This window comes from Panthera tigris, chromosome F3, assembly GCF_018350195.1.
Source record: "Panthera tigris isolate Pti1 chromosome F3, P.tigris_Pti1_mat1.1, whole genome shotgun sequence".
Lineage (NCBI taxonomy): Eukaryota > Metazoa > Chordata > Mammalia > Carnivora > Felidae > Panthera > Panthera tigris.
This window is the reverse complement of record NC_056678.1, coordinates 1-19,879: the sequence shown is the minus strand read 5'-3', so window position 1 is coordinate 19,879 and position 19,879 is coordinate 1. Positions and strand designations below refer to the sequence as shown.

At 40.3% G+C, this 19,879-nt stretch overlaps 1 protein-coding gene across 1 annotated transcript in view; it reads right to left on the bottom strand.

Annotated features, from left to right (window-relative positions):
• The window catches only part of LOC122235726 (ankyrin repeat domain-containing protein 26-like), a 91,180-nt gene extending 71,822 nt beyond the window's left edge, over nt 1-19,358 (bottom strand). The window contains exons 1-4 of the mRNA XM_042975465.1: nt 18,111-19,358; nt 13,465-13,537; nt 6,017-6,146; nt 5,647-5,708 (exon numbers count right to left, since the gene is read on the bottom strand). Of these exons, the coding sequence (XP_042831399.1) occupies nt 5,647-5,708; nt 6,017-6,125 (171 nt within the window). The 5' untranslated portion in view covers nt 6,126-6,146; nt 13,465-13,537; nt 18,111-19,358. The remainder of the gene's footprint in view (nt 1-5,646; nt 5,709-6,016; nt 6,147-13,464; nt 13,538-18,110) is intronic.
• Between the last annotated feature and the right edge of the window lie 521 nt (nt 19,359-19,879).

Sequence of the window (19,879 nt, the reverse complement as noted above, 5' to 3'; positions counted from 1 at the left end):
TAGCATTTTATGGCACCAAAAGAGACGATACAATTCTTGAATGCTGAATCAGTGAAATGACCACAAATTCATTAAATTAGTCAGATGCATGAAAAGTGTGACTTTGGCACAGTAAATTAATACCTTGATAGGGGACGAGGAGATTAGCTACTTATTCTTTTAAAGGAGGGTATCTCTAGATTTTGTCTATTTCTAAAGTCCACACATCTCAAAACTCAGTTTTCTCCCTTGGAGTTAAATACTGAAGGTTTGCTGAAGGTTTATGCTACCTACATGGTAAAAATCATACAGGCCAAAAGGTATCATACTTTAGTGAAGGTTTGACTCAACAAAAACGTCTGAGAATGAGATTAAAAAAATGTGAAAAAAGGGGTGATAATACAAATAGCTGTTATTAAGCCTATCTCAAAGGGGTCATGTTGAAATTCTAAGTTCCAAGATTGTGAATAAAGCAGACAAGACTGCCTATTTTTGTGGGGAATAAGCTTAGGAATTCCCTGAGCCTGCACTGATGGGTTAACCAGGCATAGAAAATTACAAAGCCATAGGATGCTCACACCCAAGTTTGGGTAAACAATATTAGGTATCTAGGTATAGAGAGGGTGGGGCAAAGGCTCCAAGACCAAGGTGTGAGAGGTAAACAAGATTAGATATTCAGGAGGACACGCTCCCCAATTTAGTACTATGGCAGAAAGCTGCTTTCACAGGAAGGAAGGACCAAATTAAGTAAACAGGTAAATAGGGCTATAGGCTGTAGGCTGCAGGGTGAAGATGCCCAGAGGGGTGCTAATTAGCAAAAGAAAGGTGCCTTGTGGATCCTGGGGTAGCATCTGTCTTCTCCCCTAGACTAGCTAAGATAAACAGAGAAGCTGCCTCAGGTCAGCTGTTAACAACCATCTGCCAGGCGCCAGGATTTTGTTTTACATTGACCCTAACCCCTAACACCCTGTATCTTGAAACCCCCTTTCCCTCATGCCCATGAGGTCATGTTCACAGATTGTCTCTTTGTGCACGTCCATCACCATGTTTGGAAGCCTTCTGATCCTATTAAAAACAGAGCAAGGACACTGAATCCGGGCTCGTGTGTTCTCCGGGACATTAGCTGTCTCTCCCATTGTAACCCTGCATCCCACTGCTGTCTTGCTAGACAAGCAAGAACCCTAGACCCAGAGTCTACAGACACATACTGAAGCAATACATAGATTGCTTTAGCTGGAAACATGTGTTTATATTCCTTCTCTTAGTTATTGCTTCTTTCTCATTTTATTGTTCATGGAAATGCAATTTATATTTAAGCCAATATATTTTAAAAAAACAACCTGGAGATTATTATGTTTTTTAAGCAGTTTCTTTATGGTTATTCTGGTTCATGAGGTCACATGGTACTTATATAGTTAAGTTAATTTCCCAGTTCATATACTACTTGGAAGACTGACACAGAAACTTTAAGGAAAACAAATCACAAGAATATTTCCCTGAACTCCTATTTGTTAGATAGCAGAAATAATCTATTTCCAGACACAATTACTTATTTAGACAATTCCATTGTATGCACACTCTTGTTCTCTTGAGTGGAAAATCAGAATGGATCAGATAATTGCTAAAGAGAAAAAACAAGAGTAATATCAAGGCGGACCTCCTTCTCTTTTGGAGGTTGAACTTTCTCTCTTTCCAAAGACAGGAACTCTACTTGTGACATGCCTATCTCATTCTTAAACCTTTGCATATCTTGATGTAATTCTTCACTTAGATGTACTTCAGATGCTGGAAAACTAGATGCTGAAGAAGAACTCACAATTTCTAATTCAGAATCAATACTTTTATAGTTATGAGTACTGTCATTATCTGCATATAATGGCTTCTGGAAAAAAGTCTTGTACTGGTTTTGTTTTCTCGTAAGTGTTTGTGACAGCAGAAATATCATGCTTTTTTGTTTGAACCATGTGTTTCATCACATCGCAGCAGGCAAGCCACAAATCAAAAAGGCTCTATGAATCACTAGACTGAGGTCTAATTTATAATCGGTGGTCGTGCTCGTTTCGGCAGCACATATACAATCGGTGGTATTTTGGTCCATATTTTTTGCCATTTGCATGTCAAACTCTCTTGGCCTTCTTTCACTTTAAATGTAACTAGTGGGTTCTTTACTTTTTTATTTTCTATATCATTTAAAAAATCCTCATTGTTGTTAAAAAGATGCTCAATATCTGGTTTGTTCTCATTTTCATAGTCCGATTTACTTTCTTTCTTTAATTTGAAATTTATTGTCAAATTGGTTTCCATACAACACCCAGTGTTCATCCCAACAGGTGCCCTCCTCAATGCCCATCACCCAGCCTCCCCTCCCTCCCATCCCCCATCAATCCTCAATTTATTCTCAGTTTGTAAGAGTCTCTTATGGTTTGCCTCTCTCCCTCTCGAAGGTTTTTTGTTTTTTTGTTTTTTTTTTTCATTTCGCCTCCCCCATGGTCTTCTGCTAAGTTTCTCAGGATCCACAAAAGAGTGAAAACATATGGTATCTGTCTTTCTCTGTATGACTTATTTCACTTAGCATCACACTCTCCTGTTCCATCCACATTGCTACAAAAGGCCATATTTCATTCTTTCTCATGGCCAAGTAGCATTCCATTGTGTAAAGCACAATTTCTTTATCCATTCGTCGGGTGATGGACATTTAGACTCTTTCCATAAATTTGGCGATTGTTGAAAGTGCTGCTATAAACATTGGGGTACAAGTGCCCCTACGCATCAGCACTCCTGTATCCCTTGGGTAAATTCCTAGCAGTGCTACTGCTGGGTCATAGGGTAGATCTATTTTTCATTTTTGAGGAACCTCCACACTGTTTTCCAGAGTGGCTGCACCAGTTTGCATTCCCACCAAGAGTGCAAGAGGGTTCTTGTTTCTCCACATCCTCCCCAGCATCCAGAGTCTCCTGGTTTGGTCATTTAGCCACTCTTGACTGGTGTGAGGTGGTATCTCAGTGTGGTTTTGATTTATATGTCCCGGATGATTTGCTTTCATTTAAAGAAAGCTTAGAAGATCACTGGCAAGCATATTCTGGGGACCCAGAGTATGAATGAGAGAGAATGACATTTTCAAGACTAGGCTCTTTTTAGCCTAAATGTCCATCAACTGATGAATGGATAAAGAAATTGTGGTTTATATACACAATGGAATACTACATGGCAATGAGAAAGAATGAAATATGGCCATTTGTAGCAACGTGGATGGAACTGGAGAGTGTGATGCTAAGTGAAATAAGCCATACAGAGAAAGACAGATACCATATGGTTTCACTCTTATGTGGATCCTGAGAAACTTAACAGAAACCCATGGGGGAGGGGAAGGAAAAAAAAAAAGAGGTTAGAGTGGGAGAGAGCCAAAGCATAAGAGACTGTTAAGAAGTGAGAACAAACTGAGGGTTGATGGGGGGTGGGAGGGGGAGGAGGGTGGGTGATGGGCATTGAGGAGGGCACCTTTTCGGATGATCACTGGGTGTTGTATGGAAACCAGTTTGACAATAAATTTCATATATTGGAAAAAAAAAGAAAGAAATGTGTGTGTGTGTGTGTGTGTGTGTGTGTGTGTGTGTGTCTGTGCATCTTAAAGATGTTTAGGTCAAAATTTCATTTCTAGCTCCTAAACTTATTACAACATTCTTCTTTAAGAAGAGAATTTTTTTCATCTGCCCTTTTCCCCACGACCTGCTTAGATTCTGCGGTTCATAATTTCAATAAATATCCTACCAATATTCTAAAAAAAAAAAAAAAAAAAAAAAAAGACTAGGCTCTTTTTGTTCAGGAAATGCCTGAAATACTACCAAGACAGACACTCCAAATGCATCTTCTTCCTCACAGTCAAGTACAGTATTTGTCCAATTCAAAGGTATTTCCTTTCAGTTGGTTCCTCCTTAGAGTGACCCCGTGGTGGTTCTTCTTCAAGATGAGTAGGAATGCTGTATTGTTAACAAATTTCACCAAACTTCAGCTTTCACTCACTGGTGATGAGTTTAAGCTATTTTTCCAGTCTAATTTGCCTTATTTGATCCACATTTCCTCAAAGTTTTGCAAAGAAGCATGTCTTAAATATAGAGATATATCATGCTCCCTATCACATTCCTTATTCATTGCTGGTCCTTGAGTAATTTTTTGCAGTTGCAAAAATGGATGGTTAATTTCCTTGTTTTGATTTTCACATGTCTTTTCTGCCAGGATACATGTTTGTAAAAACACCTTGTCCTTAAGTAATCAAGTACGGACAAAGAAAAATGAGAAAATAATTACAATTGTACTGTTAACTTTCTTCATCTATGTTTAGCTGTTCCCAAGTCACTGGATTGTAACTTCCTGTAAGAAGTGAAAACTAACTTGCCGTAGCCAAAGACAGAAGAAAAATATGAACTCATAAACTTAAGCTTGTCAGTTTTTGGAACTAAACAATTCATTACATGTTAAATCGACCAAAAAATAAGTTAGATGATTTTTAATGTTACAAACCTTAAAAACTATTTAGCTTACCATCCCTTATAATGAGCACTAAAGTGCATTTGAGTACTTTTTAAGGATTAATAACTAGAGAATTAGAAATCTTTAAATTATTAGCAGCCAAATCAATTAATATCAAAGAGAAAGAAATATGCTGGCAGTGTGAATCGGCTTAAGATTCTCTCTCTCACCCTGCCCTCACCTACCCACGTACTCTGTACTCACTCTCTCTCTCAAAAGAAAGAATTAATAGAAAAAGAAACCATAAGGAACAGAAAATACATTTACACTATGGTACTCTATTTATTGAAAAATATCTGTGTGTAAGTGGACTCCCACAGTACAAACCCACCTGGTTCAAGGGTCAACTGTATACCTATATGATATCTCCCCTAAGAGATTACCGGAACTTAACATAGTGCCAAATTAGAAAATCAAAAACCCATTCCTAATTTCCCATTCTTTTCTGGACCCTACGACCATTTTATTGGCCTTCAGACATCTTCACATTTAAAACAAATATTCTTTGGGGGCCTGGGTGACTTAGTTGATTAAGCGCCCAACTTTGGCTCAGCTCATGTTCTCACAGTTCATGAGTTCAAATCCTGCATTGGGCTCCTTGCTCTCAGTGCAGAGCCTGCTTCGGATCTTCTCTCCCCCACCCCACTCTCAACAATAAACAAACATTCACCAAACAAAGTATCCTCAATATTTAGTAAGTCACTAAAAGCCACTGTGATCATTTTGTCTTCTGTTTCTATAGCACCCTTTACAGGTTACAAAACATTGCCACATTTGTTCATTATGCATAACCAAGAGGTGGGTATTGGTGCCATTTTTAGGAACGAGGTCATTGACCTTGAGGCAAGTTTTTCCAAGATCCCACAGCTAGGAAGTGACGGAACCAAGATGCTAGCATGTCTTTGATTTCAAATACAGCACTTGTAGCATTATGCAGCAGCTGCCTGGGCCTAAGAGATCAGGACTTTTTTACCTCCTTCCCTAGTTGTCACCTTAGAATACGTCATCATTACTTTACTTATATTACTACAAATATGACTGCGATGTTATTTTAGTCATTCAAAAGTCAAAGTCAACGCATCTCTTGGATGTTTTAACATCACTCCATGCCTATACTCAAAAATAAGAAGAAGAAAGTACCTCAGGAAGAGAAGGTGATTCTACATCTTCCTCTTCTCCTAATTTTATTGCTGACATGATATCTACAGAATAGGGTCACAGATAAATTAATGAAAATATGTGTTACTATGAATTTTAAACACATACCCAAGTCTATCTCCATTCATGAATATTTCAATAAAATAAAAGCAATAGCAGAAAAATGTTCAGGGGGTTCACGATTTTCCGCAAGTAAAAGGGGGTAGTACTTGGGATACTTCTAAAGAAAGATAGCAACAGAAAAATACCTTCACGAAAAAAGGATAATATATTTGGATCTACATACTTCCAGATTTTTTTCATACTAGCATTTAATCATAGGAAAACAACTCACAGAGATTCACTAGCTTACCGCTTCTGTAATTTTTATGCACTCCACCAGCAGAAGTCAAACTGTCATTAACTGCTTGCTCTGGTGGCACATTTTCAATAATACCAACACCATCTTCTTTTGCTTCCATTGCTGACTTTGATGTTCCTTCCTAGAAAAACAGCACAAAACAAAAACCCAACTTCAGAAAAATATCACATTGATTCATTTGGTCATTCACTCACCCACTCAAAAAGACAAGCACATACTGTATCTGTCAAGTCATAGCCACGATCTGGGGAAGACCTGGAAATATAAATAAAAGACAGAGTCTGTTCTATATGCTAGTAGCAGTAGAGATTCATGAAAACAGGTAAGGACAGAAAAATAACATCCACTAGTTCTGCAAGGGAAGTGAATAACATACAGTGAACGCACAAAGGAGAAAAGACTTACATTTGGGAAGCTCAGGAAATGCTGGGAAGATAGGGCTGTATCTTAAAAGATAGACAAAGTGCACAGGGAGGGTGTGAAGGGCATTCTATAATGGCAAAAGAATCAAGTATGAAATAATATAGTAAGTGACAACACCTATGCAATATGGCAAAACTGGAACAGAGTTATTGGGAATGGGATAGATAGAGAGATATTACTAGAACATCAGGACTAAACCAAAAAAAAAAAAAAAAGAGCAGTGTTATGCTAGAACATGAATTTTCACCTTCAGGTAATGGGGATCCATTGAATAAGCAGAGGAGTGACATCGTCACAAGTATATTTTAGAAAGGTCACTCTGGCAGCCATGTAGGACAAACGTAAAGGAAGCAAAACCAGAAGAGTACTGCAAAATTATAGGTGAGTGAGTGAATTACAGGAATAACATATGAAAAATGGTAAGCAGGTACAAAATATCGAATGTGGTGACTGACTGGATACGGTGATTTCAGGGAAGTTCGGAGTCCAGGACATTTCCTGTTCCAGGGCTGCTATTTATTAGGTTAGGGAACACAAATGACAGAGCAGATTACAAAGAGTCAGGGAAGAGGAAAGGGAATGGGTCAGAAACAATGTCTTTAAACTAAGGCATATTAAATTAAAAGTACCCGGGGACTTCCAAAGAAAATGTTAGGGCCGCCTGAATGCCTCATTCAGATAGCACCTGACTCTTGATTTTGGCTCAGGTCATGATCTTGCAGTTCATGGGTTCAAGCCCCCCATCTGGTTTTGCGCTTACAGTGCAGGGTCTACTTGGGATTTTCTCTCTCTCCCTCTGTCCCTTTTCGCCTCCCCACTTATGCTCTCTCTGTCTCTCTCTACAATTAATAAATGAATAAACTTTAAAAAAAGGAAAAGAGAGAAAATTCAGATCAATACACTTCCTGTAAGAAAAGCCCATCGTAAATATCTATAAAACATATTAAACTGATATAATAATGCAAACCTACACAGAAGTGTGAAATTGTGAAAAGGAAAATAAAAGGAGGCAGGAGGAGGAAAGATGGCAGAGGAGAGTGATCAGAATTTCCCTTGACCCTCAAACACAGCAGTATTGAGGTCACAACACTTGGAATACCAGGAATACAGGCTGCAGAGGGACAGAAAAATCTCCACAGGTGCAAAGACACAGCTTGGTGGGACAGAAGGGTGTGTATGCGGATTGGGAGAAATAAAATGGTACGCATAGGCATGGAGTGGGGGAAACCCTTTGGTGGAGAAACGAAAGGAAGGTAGAGAGAGAGGCTGTGGGAAGTGTATTTGGATATGATAAAACCTGTCCGGACCACAGACCAAGGAGAGGTCCAGAGAGCCAGTTTCTACTTTGCAAAACAGCCTTAGAGGCTAAAAAACAGAATTTTCAAGGTTGCCAGACTTTCTCTAGAAAAGAGCTGCAACCTCCCATGCCTGGTGGGGAGGGAGCCGCCCCTAGGCTCTCAGTGAAACACTGGGAGAGAACACCTTGAGTATGGTGTAAAGGGGAGGTATTGCCCTGCCCAAGGGAAAAAGACTCTGCAGGCATGAGCCAGAGACCCTTTGTCAACTGGGCAGAGTGGTCCTACTCCAAAACCAGGTCTGAGTAAAGCGGGATCCTATAGGGTTTTGAATCCCAGCTCAGTGCTCAGGGAGCACAGGAGAATTTGCAGCAAGAGGAGCCAGGCCCCCAGGATATTCTGTGAGGATGGCCTAAACAGTGAGCTTTGAGACACCTCGTGTGGTCAGGAGAGATTGGGGTGTCGCCATTTCTCTCTCCATGACCAACATCGTGGGGCTTCAGGAAACGGACAGTGAGGTTCACTGGAGGCAGGCCAATTACACAAAACCCTGCCTCTTTGTGCCTCATAACTGCTCTCTGTGGGAGTTAGACTGACACTGATGGGACCAGACAGCCCCTCCTCTAGACCAGCACAGCCACCAGTACCAGGTACCAATGGACAATTCTCCTCTGGTTTTCTACCTTTGTTTGTCTGTTCTCATTTGAATTATTATTCTTTTTATCTTTTTATTCTCTGTCTTAATGTTTATTTCTTTATTTTGAGAGAGAAAGTGAGTGATCAAGCAGGAGGGGTACAGAGAAAGGGAGAGAGAAAGAATCCGATCAAGATCCATGCTCTCACTGCAGAGCCTGATGGGGGTTAAGAACCTACGTACAGCGAAACATGACGTGAGCCAAATTCAAGAGTCGGACGCTTCACCAACTGAGCCACCCAGGCGCCCATCATTTCTTTAGTTTGCTTTCCCTTTCTTCTCTTTCCCCTTTTTTCTCTTTCTACTCTCCTCTTTCCTATTCTCCCTTCGGAAACAGCCTAGTAGTCTCGAGTTGACGTGGGGCAAAGCTAATTGTATATATATATATATATATATATATATATATATATATATATATACCTATATATCTATATATAGGTATATATAGATAGATCTATATATATTATTTCCTTTCTTGCTGTGTTCTGGTTTTTGGTTTGTTTGTGCAATTTCTCTATACTTTTCTAGATCTCCTTCTTAATTTTCCTCCCTCTCTTCCTGGATGAACTCTAGCTCCTTTGAGGCACTTCCTGGTCTTTTTTTCAACTCCAGTCATTTCTCTTTTTGTTTGGGCTAAGGATTCTTCACCACATTCTTCTCCTTTTTTCCAGGATTACTTCAACAAACAAATCAAAGCACACCTGGTGGAAGGCCCAAACCACCATTCCAAGTAGCGAGAACAGCAGCCAAAGACCCACCGAAAGAGTACACACAACATACTCCAAAAATATTTGTTCAACTGCCAGGCCCTGGACACAGTAGGAGCTCTTTTTAATATAGTAGTACTCGCAGGTATGGGACACAGAACAAGCTATTAAAACACATAAAGGGCAGGAATCTAGCCAGAACAACGAAATCGAAGACTTCTCCTCAAAAAAAATTCCGGAAAGAAAGGACTTCCAGAGAAAGGCTCAAAAGAGACAGAAACAATATATGTGAGCACATTTTTGGAATGACACTCATAAGATGCATAGTTACGCTTGAAACCACGCATAGAAGACAGCAGACAATCTACTGCTTCAGAGATCAAGGACCTAAAGAATCATCACGATGAATGCTGAAAATGGTGTAAAGGAGATACAAAGTAACCTAGATGCAGTGACAGCAAGGATGGGAGAAGCAGCAGACAGCATCGGTGAAACAGAAGATACAATTGTGGACAAAGATGAAGCAGAGAAAGGAAAGAAAGGAAATTATGGACCACGAGTCAGGTACTAGAGACCTATGTGATTCGGTGAGATGAAATATTAGCCAGGTCCTAGGAGTCCCAGAAGAAGAAGAGTGAGAGAAAGGGGCAGAAGGTTTTTTTTGAACAACTTATAGCTGAGAGCTTCCCTCATCAGGGGAAGGAAACGGGCATCCGAGTCCTGGTGGCACAGAGAATTCCCTTCCAAGTCAACAAAACCAGGCCAACACCACGACATGTCATAACGAAACCGGAAGAATACAAAGATAAGGAGAGAATTTTGAAAGCAGCTAGGGACAAACAGGTCTTAATCGACACGGGAAGACACATAAGGGTAGCAGCAGACCTATCCAAAGAAACTTGGCAGGGCAGAAGGGAGGGGTAGGAAACGGTCAATGTGCTGAATGGGAACATCTGCGGCGAAGAATCCCTTCCCCAGCAAGGCCGTCATTTAGAATAGAAAGAGAGAGAAAGGCTTTCCCAGACAAACAAACCCTAATGGAGTTCATGACCACTAAACCAGCCCTGCAGGAGATCCTAACAGGCGACTCTGTGAGTGGAAAGCAGCAGAGACTACAAAGGACCAGAGGCCTCACCAAAAGCATGAAACCTTCAGATAACACAATGACACTAAATCCATATCTTTAACTAATCACTCTGAATGGGAATGGACTCAATGCCGCAATCAAAAGACACAGGGAATCAGAATGGGTAAAACACAAAACAAAACCAAACAACAAGATCCATCCATATGTTGTCAACAAGACACTGATTTTAGACCCCAGGACACCTCCAGATTCAAAGTAAAGGTATGGGGAACCACCTATCATGCTACTAGAAGTCAAAAGAAAGCTGGAGTCGCCACACTTCCTCCAGAAAGACTAGAATTTAAATCAGAGACTGTAGTAACAGATTCTGAAGGGCATTGGATCATAATTAAGGGGTCTATCCATCAAGAGGAGCTAACAATTGCAAATGTTTATGGCCCCAAAGTGAAACGCCCACACATATGAATCGATTACTCACAAACATGATTAAATGTATACATACAAACACAATGATTGAAGACGACTTTAAGACTCCACTCATGGCAATAGGCGGATCGTCAAGGCAGAAAATCAGTAAGGAAACACAGATCCAATGTGTCATTGGACCAGATGTATTCAGATATACATAGATATATATTGGCCTCATATATATACATTTATATACATGGATATCAACACCGATATATTAAGATCTTTTCATCCAACAGCAGTAGAACGCACATTCTTCTTAAGTGCACATAGAACATTCTCCAATGTCTCCAAGTGACATCCTGGGTCACAAAACAGCCCTCCACAAATATAAAAGGACTGAGATCATACCATGCATATTGTCAGATCACAACAACGAGCACTTGCTCATTCTTTCTCTCTCTCCCTCCCTTTACAAGAGAAATGCAAACATTTCAAAAACATTTAGCTCAGCCCCTTCCAAGAAAGAGAAAAACAAGAATAATAAACCCTGTGAGGCAATGAGTCATGGATGGAATCTACACACAGACAGTAGAATTCCATAACCAATATGTTGACAATGGAGTTGACAGAAAGTGATGTACTAAAAGAACACACACTAAAGAAATAGTTTCTGCAAGTACAAATTAGGGTAGGGGTAAACCATTAAAAACGAGCCCGGTGCAGGGAACACATATGTGGCACAGTCAGTTCAGCATCCACCTCCAGCTCATGAGTCATGATCTCACGGTTTGTGGGTTTCAGCCCCACGTTGAGCTCTGTGTTGACAGCTCGGAGCCTGCATCCTGTTTTGGATTCTGTGTCTCCCTCTGTCTCTGCCCAACCCCGCTTGCACTCTGTGTCTCTCTCTGTCTCAAAAATAAATAAACTTAAAAAAAATTTTAAAATATCGTAAAAAGCATGGGGAGGGGAGGAGGGGAAAAGGAAAAAAACAACAACAACAACACATAACCAATCAATCAAGCATGAGCTTAAGAGAAAAAAGAAAAGGAAAAATGAGAACCAAAGAAGGTAAGTGGAAACAACATATATTTTCCAACAGGTACATAAGTAGGATTGGGAATATACTATGAACAATAGTCACTTTTAAACCTTTTATATATATACACATATGTGTGTGTGTGTGTGTATGTATAGGTGTACATAAATATGTACACATATAAGTGTGTTTATACATAAGTGTAACAATATATGTGTATATATGTGTATCTTATATAAATCTGTATCTATATCTATCTATATATATCTATCTACCTATCTATATCCATATCTATCTATCTATCTATCTATCTATATAATATTTAGGTAAAAGAGAGGCTTTGATTCACAGTATATCCCTAATAATACTGACTCTTATCACTCTACAGTTATCTGGTTATAAATACTGTAATAAAGAATTTAATTTTTTTCACTATAAATAAATTGTTCAATTCCTGGCATCTATCGCTTCCGAAAAGCTAGAAATTATTACTAGACTAACAAAAGAACAGAAAAAGAGAGGTTCCTAACACGTCAACATTCACTATGGAGAAAGAATTGGGAATGAGAATTCTAGGAAGAAATGGGAACCTTTAAAGGATGTAGGTAATGGGACACAGATGGGGTTAAACCAACAAAGGCTGAGGACTTTTTCCCTGCACTTCTAAGCTCACAATGGGAGGATACTAAAAATATACTGTAACCTTCTTTCTTATGTAACTCCTGATTGCCTCAATAGAATTCATTTGCGTGTATACATGTTAAACACTAAAACGGAATATAAACTGAAGCCTGACTTTTTAAATTCACATATTTAATTGTGATATATCATGCGTATTTTGTTACTTTTCAAACTCCATTCTACGGAATTCCATTTCCCTACTCATTTGTTCACATTCAAAAACCATGACATTGCTTCTTCCAAGCAAGACTTTATTTTAGGAGCTCCAGGAGTCAAACCAGTGCGTTTCCTAACCTCCAGGAGCTTATCATGATTTAGGGGCTTTGAAATGAATACTGAAATAAATATCAGATGTCTGAAACTTTAAATTTTAGAATCTGACACAAGGACTAGGAGGAGATAGTGTTCAAAGCTAGAATGGGCAAGATTTCTGAAATTAGAAATTTGACACCTTGGCTATGAAGAGCCTCTGCCCATAGAGCTACTCTTTTCAGCAAAATACGTATTCTCCGGGGAGATGCACAATTTTAACTTACTCTTCATGGAGTTATTTCAAAACTACAGGGGAACACCTTTGTAAGGTAAATGTTGAGAAATAATGTAAACATCTAGATTTCTACATTTTCTAATATGGTTTTATTCTAAATGTAGAACAAAGGATAGAGCCAAAGGAAAATCCTGTATCTCACCAAAATAAAACTTGCCCGGGGCGGGGGGCAACCTACAATAGATACTTGGACCCAATCACGTTTCATTTAGGCGTGAGTATTATCAGTCATGTTACGATCACAGTAAGAATCCTTATCCTTAAGCAAACGTCATATTGCCTCCATTGTGGGAAAGCTTTTCCCAATATAATTTGACGGTCATTATATATTTTCCAGCCCATTCTTTTATCAGCCTCCACCTGTAGGATTTACCAAAGTACAACAAAACAAAACAAAACATTCAACGCGTCATGTATCTGTAAAGTGGTTTGTTCTTGCCAACTTCCCATGACACACATAAAATGATGATACACAGGCTCCTCTTAAATTTTCAGAGTGAATAAGGGAGAAAACTCAATTCAGAGCAGGAAAGTGAGTTTCACAGGAGGGTACTTTACCTTGGTACCAAAATCTAAGTCTTGGCTAGATGAGGTAGACCATGAATCGTCAGGACCAGGTTTGTCGGAAAGCCTTTAGAGCAAAAAAATACAACAAACACATGTTCATTCATTTAAAAACAAAATTTAAAAAAGTTAAGGGAAAGGGCACCTATCTGTTTATTCCACGAAGTTTCTTGGTATAATGAAAAGTTGGCCTCTGGTTTTGTCATTAAGTTTTATTTTAATTCCAGTAATAGGAACATCCAGAGTTATAGTAGTTTAAGTTGTACAAAATAGTGATTCACCAACTCCATACTCACCCCGTGCTCATCATGACAAGGGCACTCCTTCATCCCCATCATCTCTTTCACCCCTCCCACCACTCACCTCCTCTCCACAACCATCCGTTTCTTCTCTGCAGGTAAGAGCCTATTTCTTGGTTTGTCTCCCCTTTTGTTTCCTCCCTTTGCTCGTTTGTTGCTTCTTAAGGGCTACATGAGTAAAATCATATGGTATTTGTCTTTCCCTGACTTTGCTTACCATACTGCCCTCAGGCTCCATCCAGGTGATTGCAAATGGCAAGATTGCATTGTTTTATGGTTGAGTAATATTACAGTGTGTGTGTGTGTGTGCATGTGCGTGTGCGTGTGCGTGTGTGTGTGTATGGACATACATATACACACACACATACATTCATATAGGGCTTCTTCTTCGTTCACTCAGCTGTCAATGGACGCTTGCGCTGGCTGTTGGAAATAATGCCGCAATAAACACAGGAGTGCGTGTGTCCCGTGGAATTCTTGTTTTTGTATTCTCTTGGGTAGTATCCAGTAGTGCAATTACTGGATCATAGGAGAGTTCTGTTTTTAATTGTTTGAGGAACCTGCATACTGTTTTCCACAGGGGCCGCACCCATTTGCATTTCCACCAACGGTGCAAGAGGTTTCCTTAGTCTCCACATCCTCGCAAACACTTGCTTCTTGTGTCTTGGAGTGTAGCCATTCTGACAGGTGTGACGTGGTATCTCGTTGTAGTTTGGGGGAGCATCTTTTCATGTGTCTGTTGACGATCTGTTGTTGTCGTTGGAAAAGTGTCTGGTTATGTGTACTGCTCATTTGTAAACTGGGCTTTTTTGGAGGGGGGTGATGTTGACATGAATCAAGTTTTTAGACATTGTGAACACTAACCCTTTACTGGATTTGCCACATATTTCCAAATTTGTTCCCCCATTCCAGAGGTTGCCTTTCAGTTTTGACTCTTTCCTTTACTGTGCAAAAGCTTTGTAGGTTGAAGTAGTCCTCAAACTTTATTCTTGTTTTATTTCCCTTGGCTCAAGAGACATAAATAGTAAAATGTTGCTACAGCCAAAGTTACAGAAATGACGGCCTGTGCTCTCTTCAAGGATTTTTTTTTTTTATGGTTTCAAGCCTCACACTTAGGTCTTTAATTCATTTTGAGTTTATTTGTGTGTATGGTACAGAAATTGGTCCAGGTTCATTCTTTGGCATGTGGCTTGTCCAGTTGTCCCAACACCATTTGGTGAAGAGACTGCCTTTTCCCCACTGGATAGTCTTTCCTGTTTGTGGAAGATGAACTGACCATACAGTGGTGGATTGATGTCTGGGTTTGCGGTTCTATTCCACTGAGCAATGAGGCTATTTTGTACGCCAGTACCCACAATACTGTTTGGATACCACACACACACAAACACATACAAACACACACGCAGACACACACACACACAATGAAATATTACGCAGCTCTAAACGAGAATGAGATCCTGCTATCTGCAACATCATGGATGTACCTAGATGGCATGAGGATAAGTGAAATAAGTCAGACAGAGAAAGACAAATCCTCTATGATTTCACTTCTGTGTAGAATGTAAAAAGGGGAATCAATGAACAAACAGAGCAAAAGCAGAAACACACCCATAAATGCAGAGATTTGACTCTTGCCAGAAGGGAGGGGAGGTGGGGGGATGGACAAAATGGGGGAAGGGGAGAGGGAAGTTCAGGGTTCCAGTTATAGAATGAATAAATCACAAGGCTCAAAGGTACAGCATAGGGAATCTAGCCTGTGGTATCGTAATAGCCTCATACATTAACAGATGGGAGCTACGCTTATGGCGATCACGGTGAAACATCCAGAGTTGTTGCATCACATATTACATTGTGTGTCACGTAGACCTCCGTTTAAGTAAACGTATCGAAGTTTAGGTTTCTATGTTATGAGTGGTAGTACTAACTAGAGATTGAAAGACTCAAAGTTCCCAAGGCCAACTTTGTTCCCACACTGGTCTTGCCTTGTTTAGGTCCATAATAACTAGCAAGACACTCCAAGCCTTCAGGGGCATTCAGCTACCCAAGGAGGGAGACTGTGATCAAAATGGTCCTGGTAGTTGTGCCTCTATTTCTCTATACGCTGCCTGAATATTTTCTTCCCTATGAGCTCCCACTCCTACATCACTCTTCGGCACGGTTCTGTGGCATTCCCCAACCTTTCAATCTGTAGCCTATGAAGCCATACACTCCTACAACAAGGATGGGCTCCAATGACCGAGGGTAGGGACCATGTCCTGCTCCTGGAGAACAAGCGAATTGGGAGTCTCACTCATCCACACAGTCACCTCAACATAGGCATGTTATCACCGATCCAGATGAAGCTCCCTTACTGATTTCACAAGTCAGACCTACCCCTGCCCAGCCCTGCAAGTACATGGGAAGGGCATCACAGATTTAGGAAAAGAGGTGGAGTGAGGAGACAGCTTGCCTTGGGCCATACATCTCTGATGTTCGGAATCTTCACCCCCACCCCCAATTCCTTGAGAGGATCTAAGCTATCCTCCCTCAGTTGGGGTGGAAGTAGGGGATATCATATTTCTATCTGCTGTAAACAGACTCTTCCCAGAAGCTCAAATGATTTTTAATCTCTCTCATCAGAAAATCTGAGGTATGCTCGCACCTTTAATGAAACCAACACACACAAAAGCAGAAAACTGATCACGACCCTCTTGAACTCTCTATTTGAATATGCCTTTCTAAACAACTCCCCTAATCCTGGGTCCTTCATTCCTGTCATTCACCTTTATCTCACTTGGCATAACCCCCCATATTCTGACATCTTTTCTCAAACTCGTATTCCTAACCAACTCAGTGTTGTTCTCCTTGAAACCTGGTCTCCTCTGCTAATTCGATTCTTACCCTCCTTCACTGTATTCATTAGACCCACTCCCCAGCCTTCTATTATTAAAACAGTTGCCTGCAAGATCAAGACAAAAAAGAAGGAAAGAAAGAAAGAAAGAAAGAAAGAAAGAAAGAAAGAAAGAAAACCAGAATTTAAATCGCATTTCTGTCACTTATCATATCCAAATAGGTCACTTCAATCTCTTTTGAGTTTCCAATTCTCCAGGGAAACAACCATTGGGCAAGGAGGTGAAACATAGGTTGACGGACCAGAGGGTGTTTTGAGGAATTAATCTCTGAGGTTCCCTAAATCTGGAGACTCTAAGTGCTTTTGATTTGGCCTCTGGAATAATGGAGAGTCCTTAAATGGCAGAAGTGGGGAAATTATTGGAAAAAAAAAGAAGAAATACCAAGGAAAAAAGAGAAGAAAGTCAAAAGGCAAAAACACAGTACAAAAAGTCATTGGAAAAAAAAAAAACTCCAAAAAAACCCGAAAAGCTTCCTAGAACTAGACAAGGATACTAGCCCAAAGGGAAACCAGCCTGGGAACTTAGGCAACAGAGAATCATATAGCAATATCCTCGAAATAGAGAGTGAGTTTAGTTAATGTAACATGGTCTACAACTAGATATCCTTCCCTTACAGAAAACTCATTTGTCTCAAGAAGAGGGGATATCACTACATGTAAGGAGTTGCCTGACGACATCTTGCTTTTTATGGAAAAGCCTTGACACCATGGCCATAGCTGACATCCACCCTAAAATCTCGGATGGTAAAAACAAGGGACTAGTTACCACTGCACTAATGACTTTGGTTGGCACCAGTGGTCAAATATATGAGGCCAAATGCTTGGACTAACCTGGGTTCTTAAGCAAACCCTAAATTAGTGTTCCGACATCATTACTTTTGACATTCTGAGTTGATCTGCGCTAGGATCTGTATCTTCATCTCAGTGCTGCTGAGGAACCAGGGAATGGATGTGGAAGCTTCACGGGCTGATGGGCAAAGCCCCTCAGCTACCCGTTAACTATGGAATCATGGTCGAGTCATCAACCTCCCTGAACCACAGTTGCCAAAGTAATAAAATGTAGGCTACAACAGCACAGCTACTTGGCAAAGCTATACAATGACTATATAACTGAACAGATGTTACCCATAGGATATAGTGTCTGGTCCAGTGTAGAACACGCAACAACTGCTTTTGTTCTCTGCGTTCCCTTAGGAGACACATATTTTCAGTTCATTCATTCCCTTCCCTTTCCTTTCATTATCCGTTTCATTTCATTTCATTCCTTTATACTTTAAGAGTGAGTGCCCACAGAAATCGGGAAAGATATCCCAAGGAGGCTGTGAGCGCAAAACCCGACATGGGGCTTGAACTCACAAACCTGAGTTGAAATCAAGAGTCACACCCTTAACCGACTGAGCCACCCGGGTGCCCCAGCAAATGTCATTTTTACAAATCCACAAAAATCCTACCTGGCTATAGAATCTTCCTCAGCATTCTTATCTGCTCCTAAAGAAGAAAGCAAAATACAGGTTAAATCAACAATCGAAAAATAGAGGAAAATTACAAGTGTACGGCTTATGATTTGTTAAAAAGTATTGCTTTGGGACCTCACCTGGAAACCACACTACACTGAATGGTAATTATACCATTCGTAGGCTTAAAGCACTAAGAAATCTTACTTTCTCCTCTATATTGACCAAGAGCAAGAATGGGTTTTATCAGAATTTGACACCTACAGGGGAACTGATGTTTACAATGGCCATCACTGACCGACACTGTGACACTGGAGGAAACTGGTATCGTTAGGAGAATGATTATCATGAGCTGACAATGTCAGACTGAAACTAGCATGATTTTTCTGGACTTCCACTACTAGAGGAGTTGAAAGAGAGTATCTTTATTTTGCTGTAACACGGCAGAACTTCCCCAGCTCTTCAGCAGACACTCTTCAGTTTTAGGAGGAAACACCCCCTCACAAAGTGTGCTCTATAGCTATTGTACTTTGCAGCATGGCCAAACCATAGCAAACAGACTCTCCCTCGTCTTATTTCCAATGGCAACGTAAGAAGGAAAGATTTGGCATTCCACTTTGATATAGTTCTAACCTCTTGAGGCTGTCTCCTTCCATTGCTAGAGAGTCTATCTAGACCCACCGCACATCACAGAGGAGGATGATCCCAATGTGAGTGCTCTGTAGTGGTTCATGAGGTCATTTTTCTCAACCCTCCCCATTAGGTGACACACATCTAGAGAAATCATACTTTTTGTCATGGAAGGCAGAGGTCATCAGATCCTCTACTGATGAGCAACTAAACAAAACAAAGGGCAAAGAATATCTTGAATGCCTACATTCAATTACCAGGATATTTTCACTTTCTAAACATTCAAAGACATCCACTCTATGATTCTAACTACATGACACCTGGAAAGAGCAAGGCTATGGAGCTAAGGGTTGGGGTGAATGTAGGGAGAAACGGGCACAGCACAGAGGACTTTTCAGGCAGTGGAACTCTTTCACACGGTACCACAAAGGTGGATTCACATCATTACACATGTTAAGACTCATAGAATGTATAACACCAAGGCTGAACACTAATGCAAATTAGAGACTTGGCCTCCAAATGAAGAGTTCGTGTCCAGAGAAAATGCGCCACTGTTGTCAGGGTGCCTGGGTGGCTCAGTTGGTTCAGCGTCCAACTCTGGATCTGAGCTCAGGTCATGATCTCACAGTTCATGGGATCAAGTCCTGCATCAGGCTCTGGGCTGACAGCACAGGATTCTTTCCCCCCTCTCCCTCTGCCCCTTGGCTGCTCACACGCATGCATGCTCTCTCGCTCAAAACTCAACCAAGGAACTGAAAAAAAAAATTCCTACTCAAAATGGACCACTGTCGTGCAAGATGTTAACAACAGGAGAGGCTAGGCGTGTACGGGAGCATGGTATGGTATATGGAGACTCTCTGTACTTCCTATTATATTTTGCTGTGAACTTAAAACTGATGTAAAACATCAGGCTTACTAAATGTATGAAACAACAAAAACAACAAAATATGGTTTCCATTGAAGCTACTCTTAGCATATACTAACTCATGATACAGTCACCTTGAACATTAAAATAGAGATCAAAGTAACACAATAGGGGTACTGTCTCCCATTTGGAAGTATATGAAAATGCATAAACAAAACACAAAAATACCACAGTTACTTGTATACTTAGGCAACAAAACAATTGATGAATA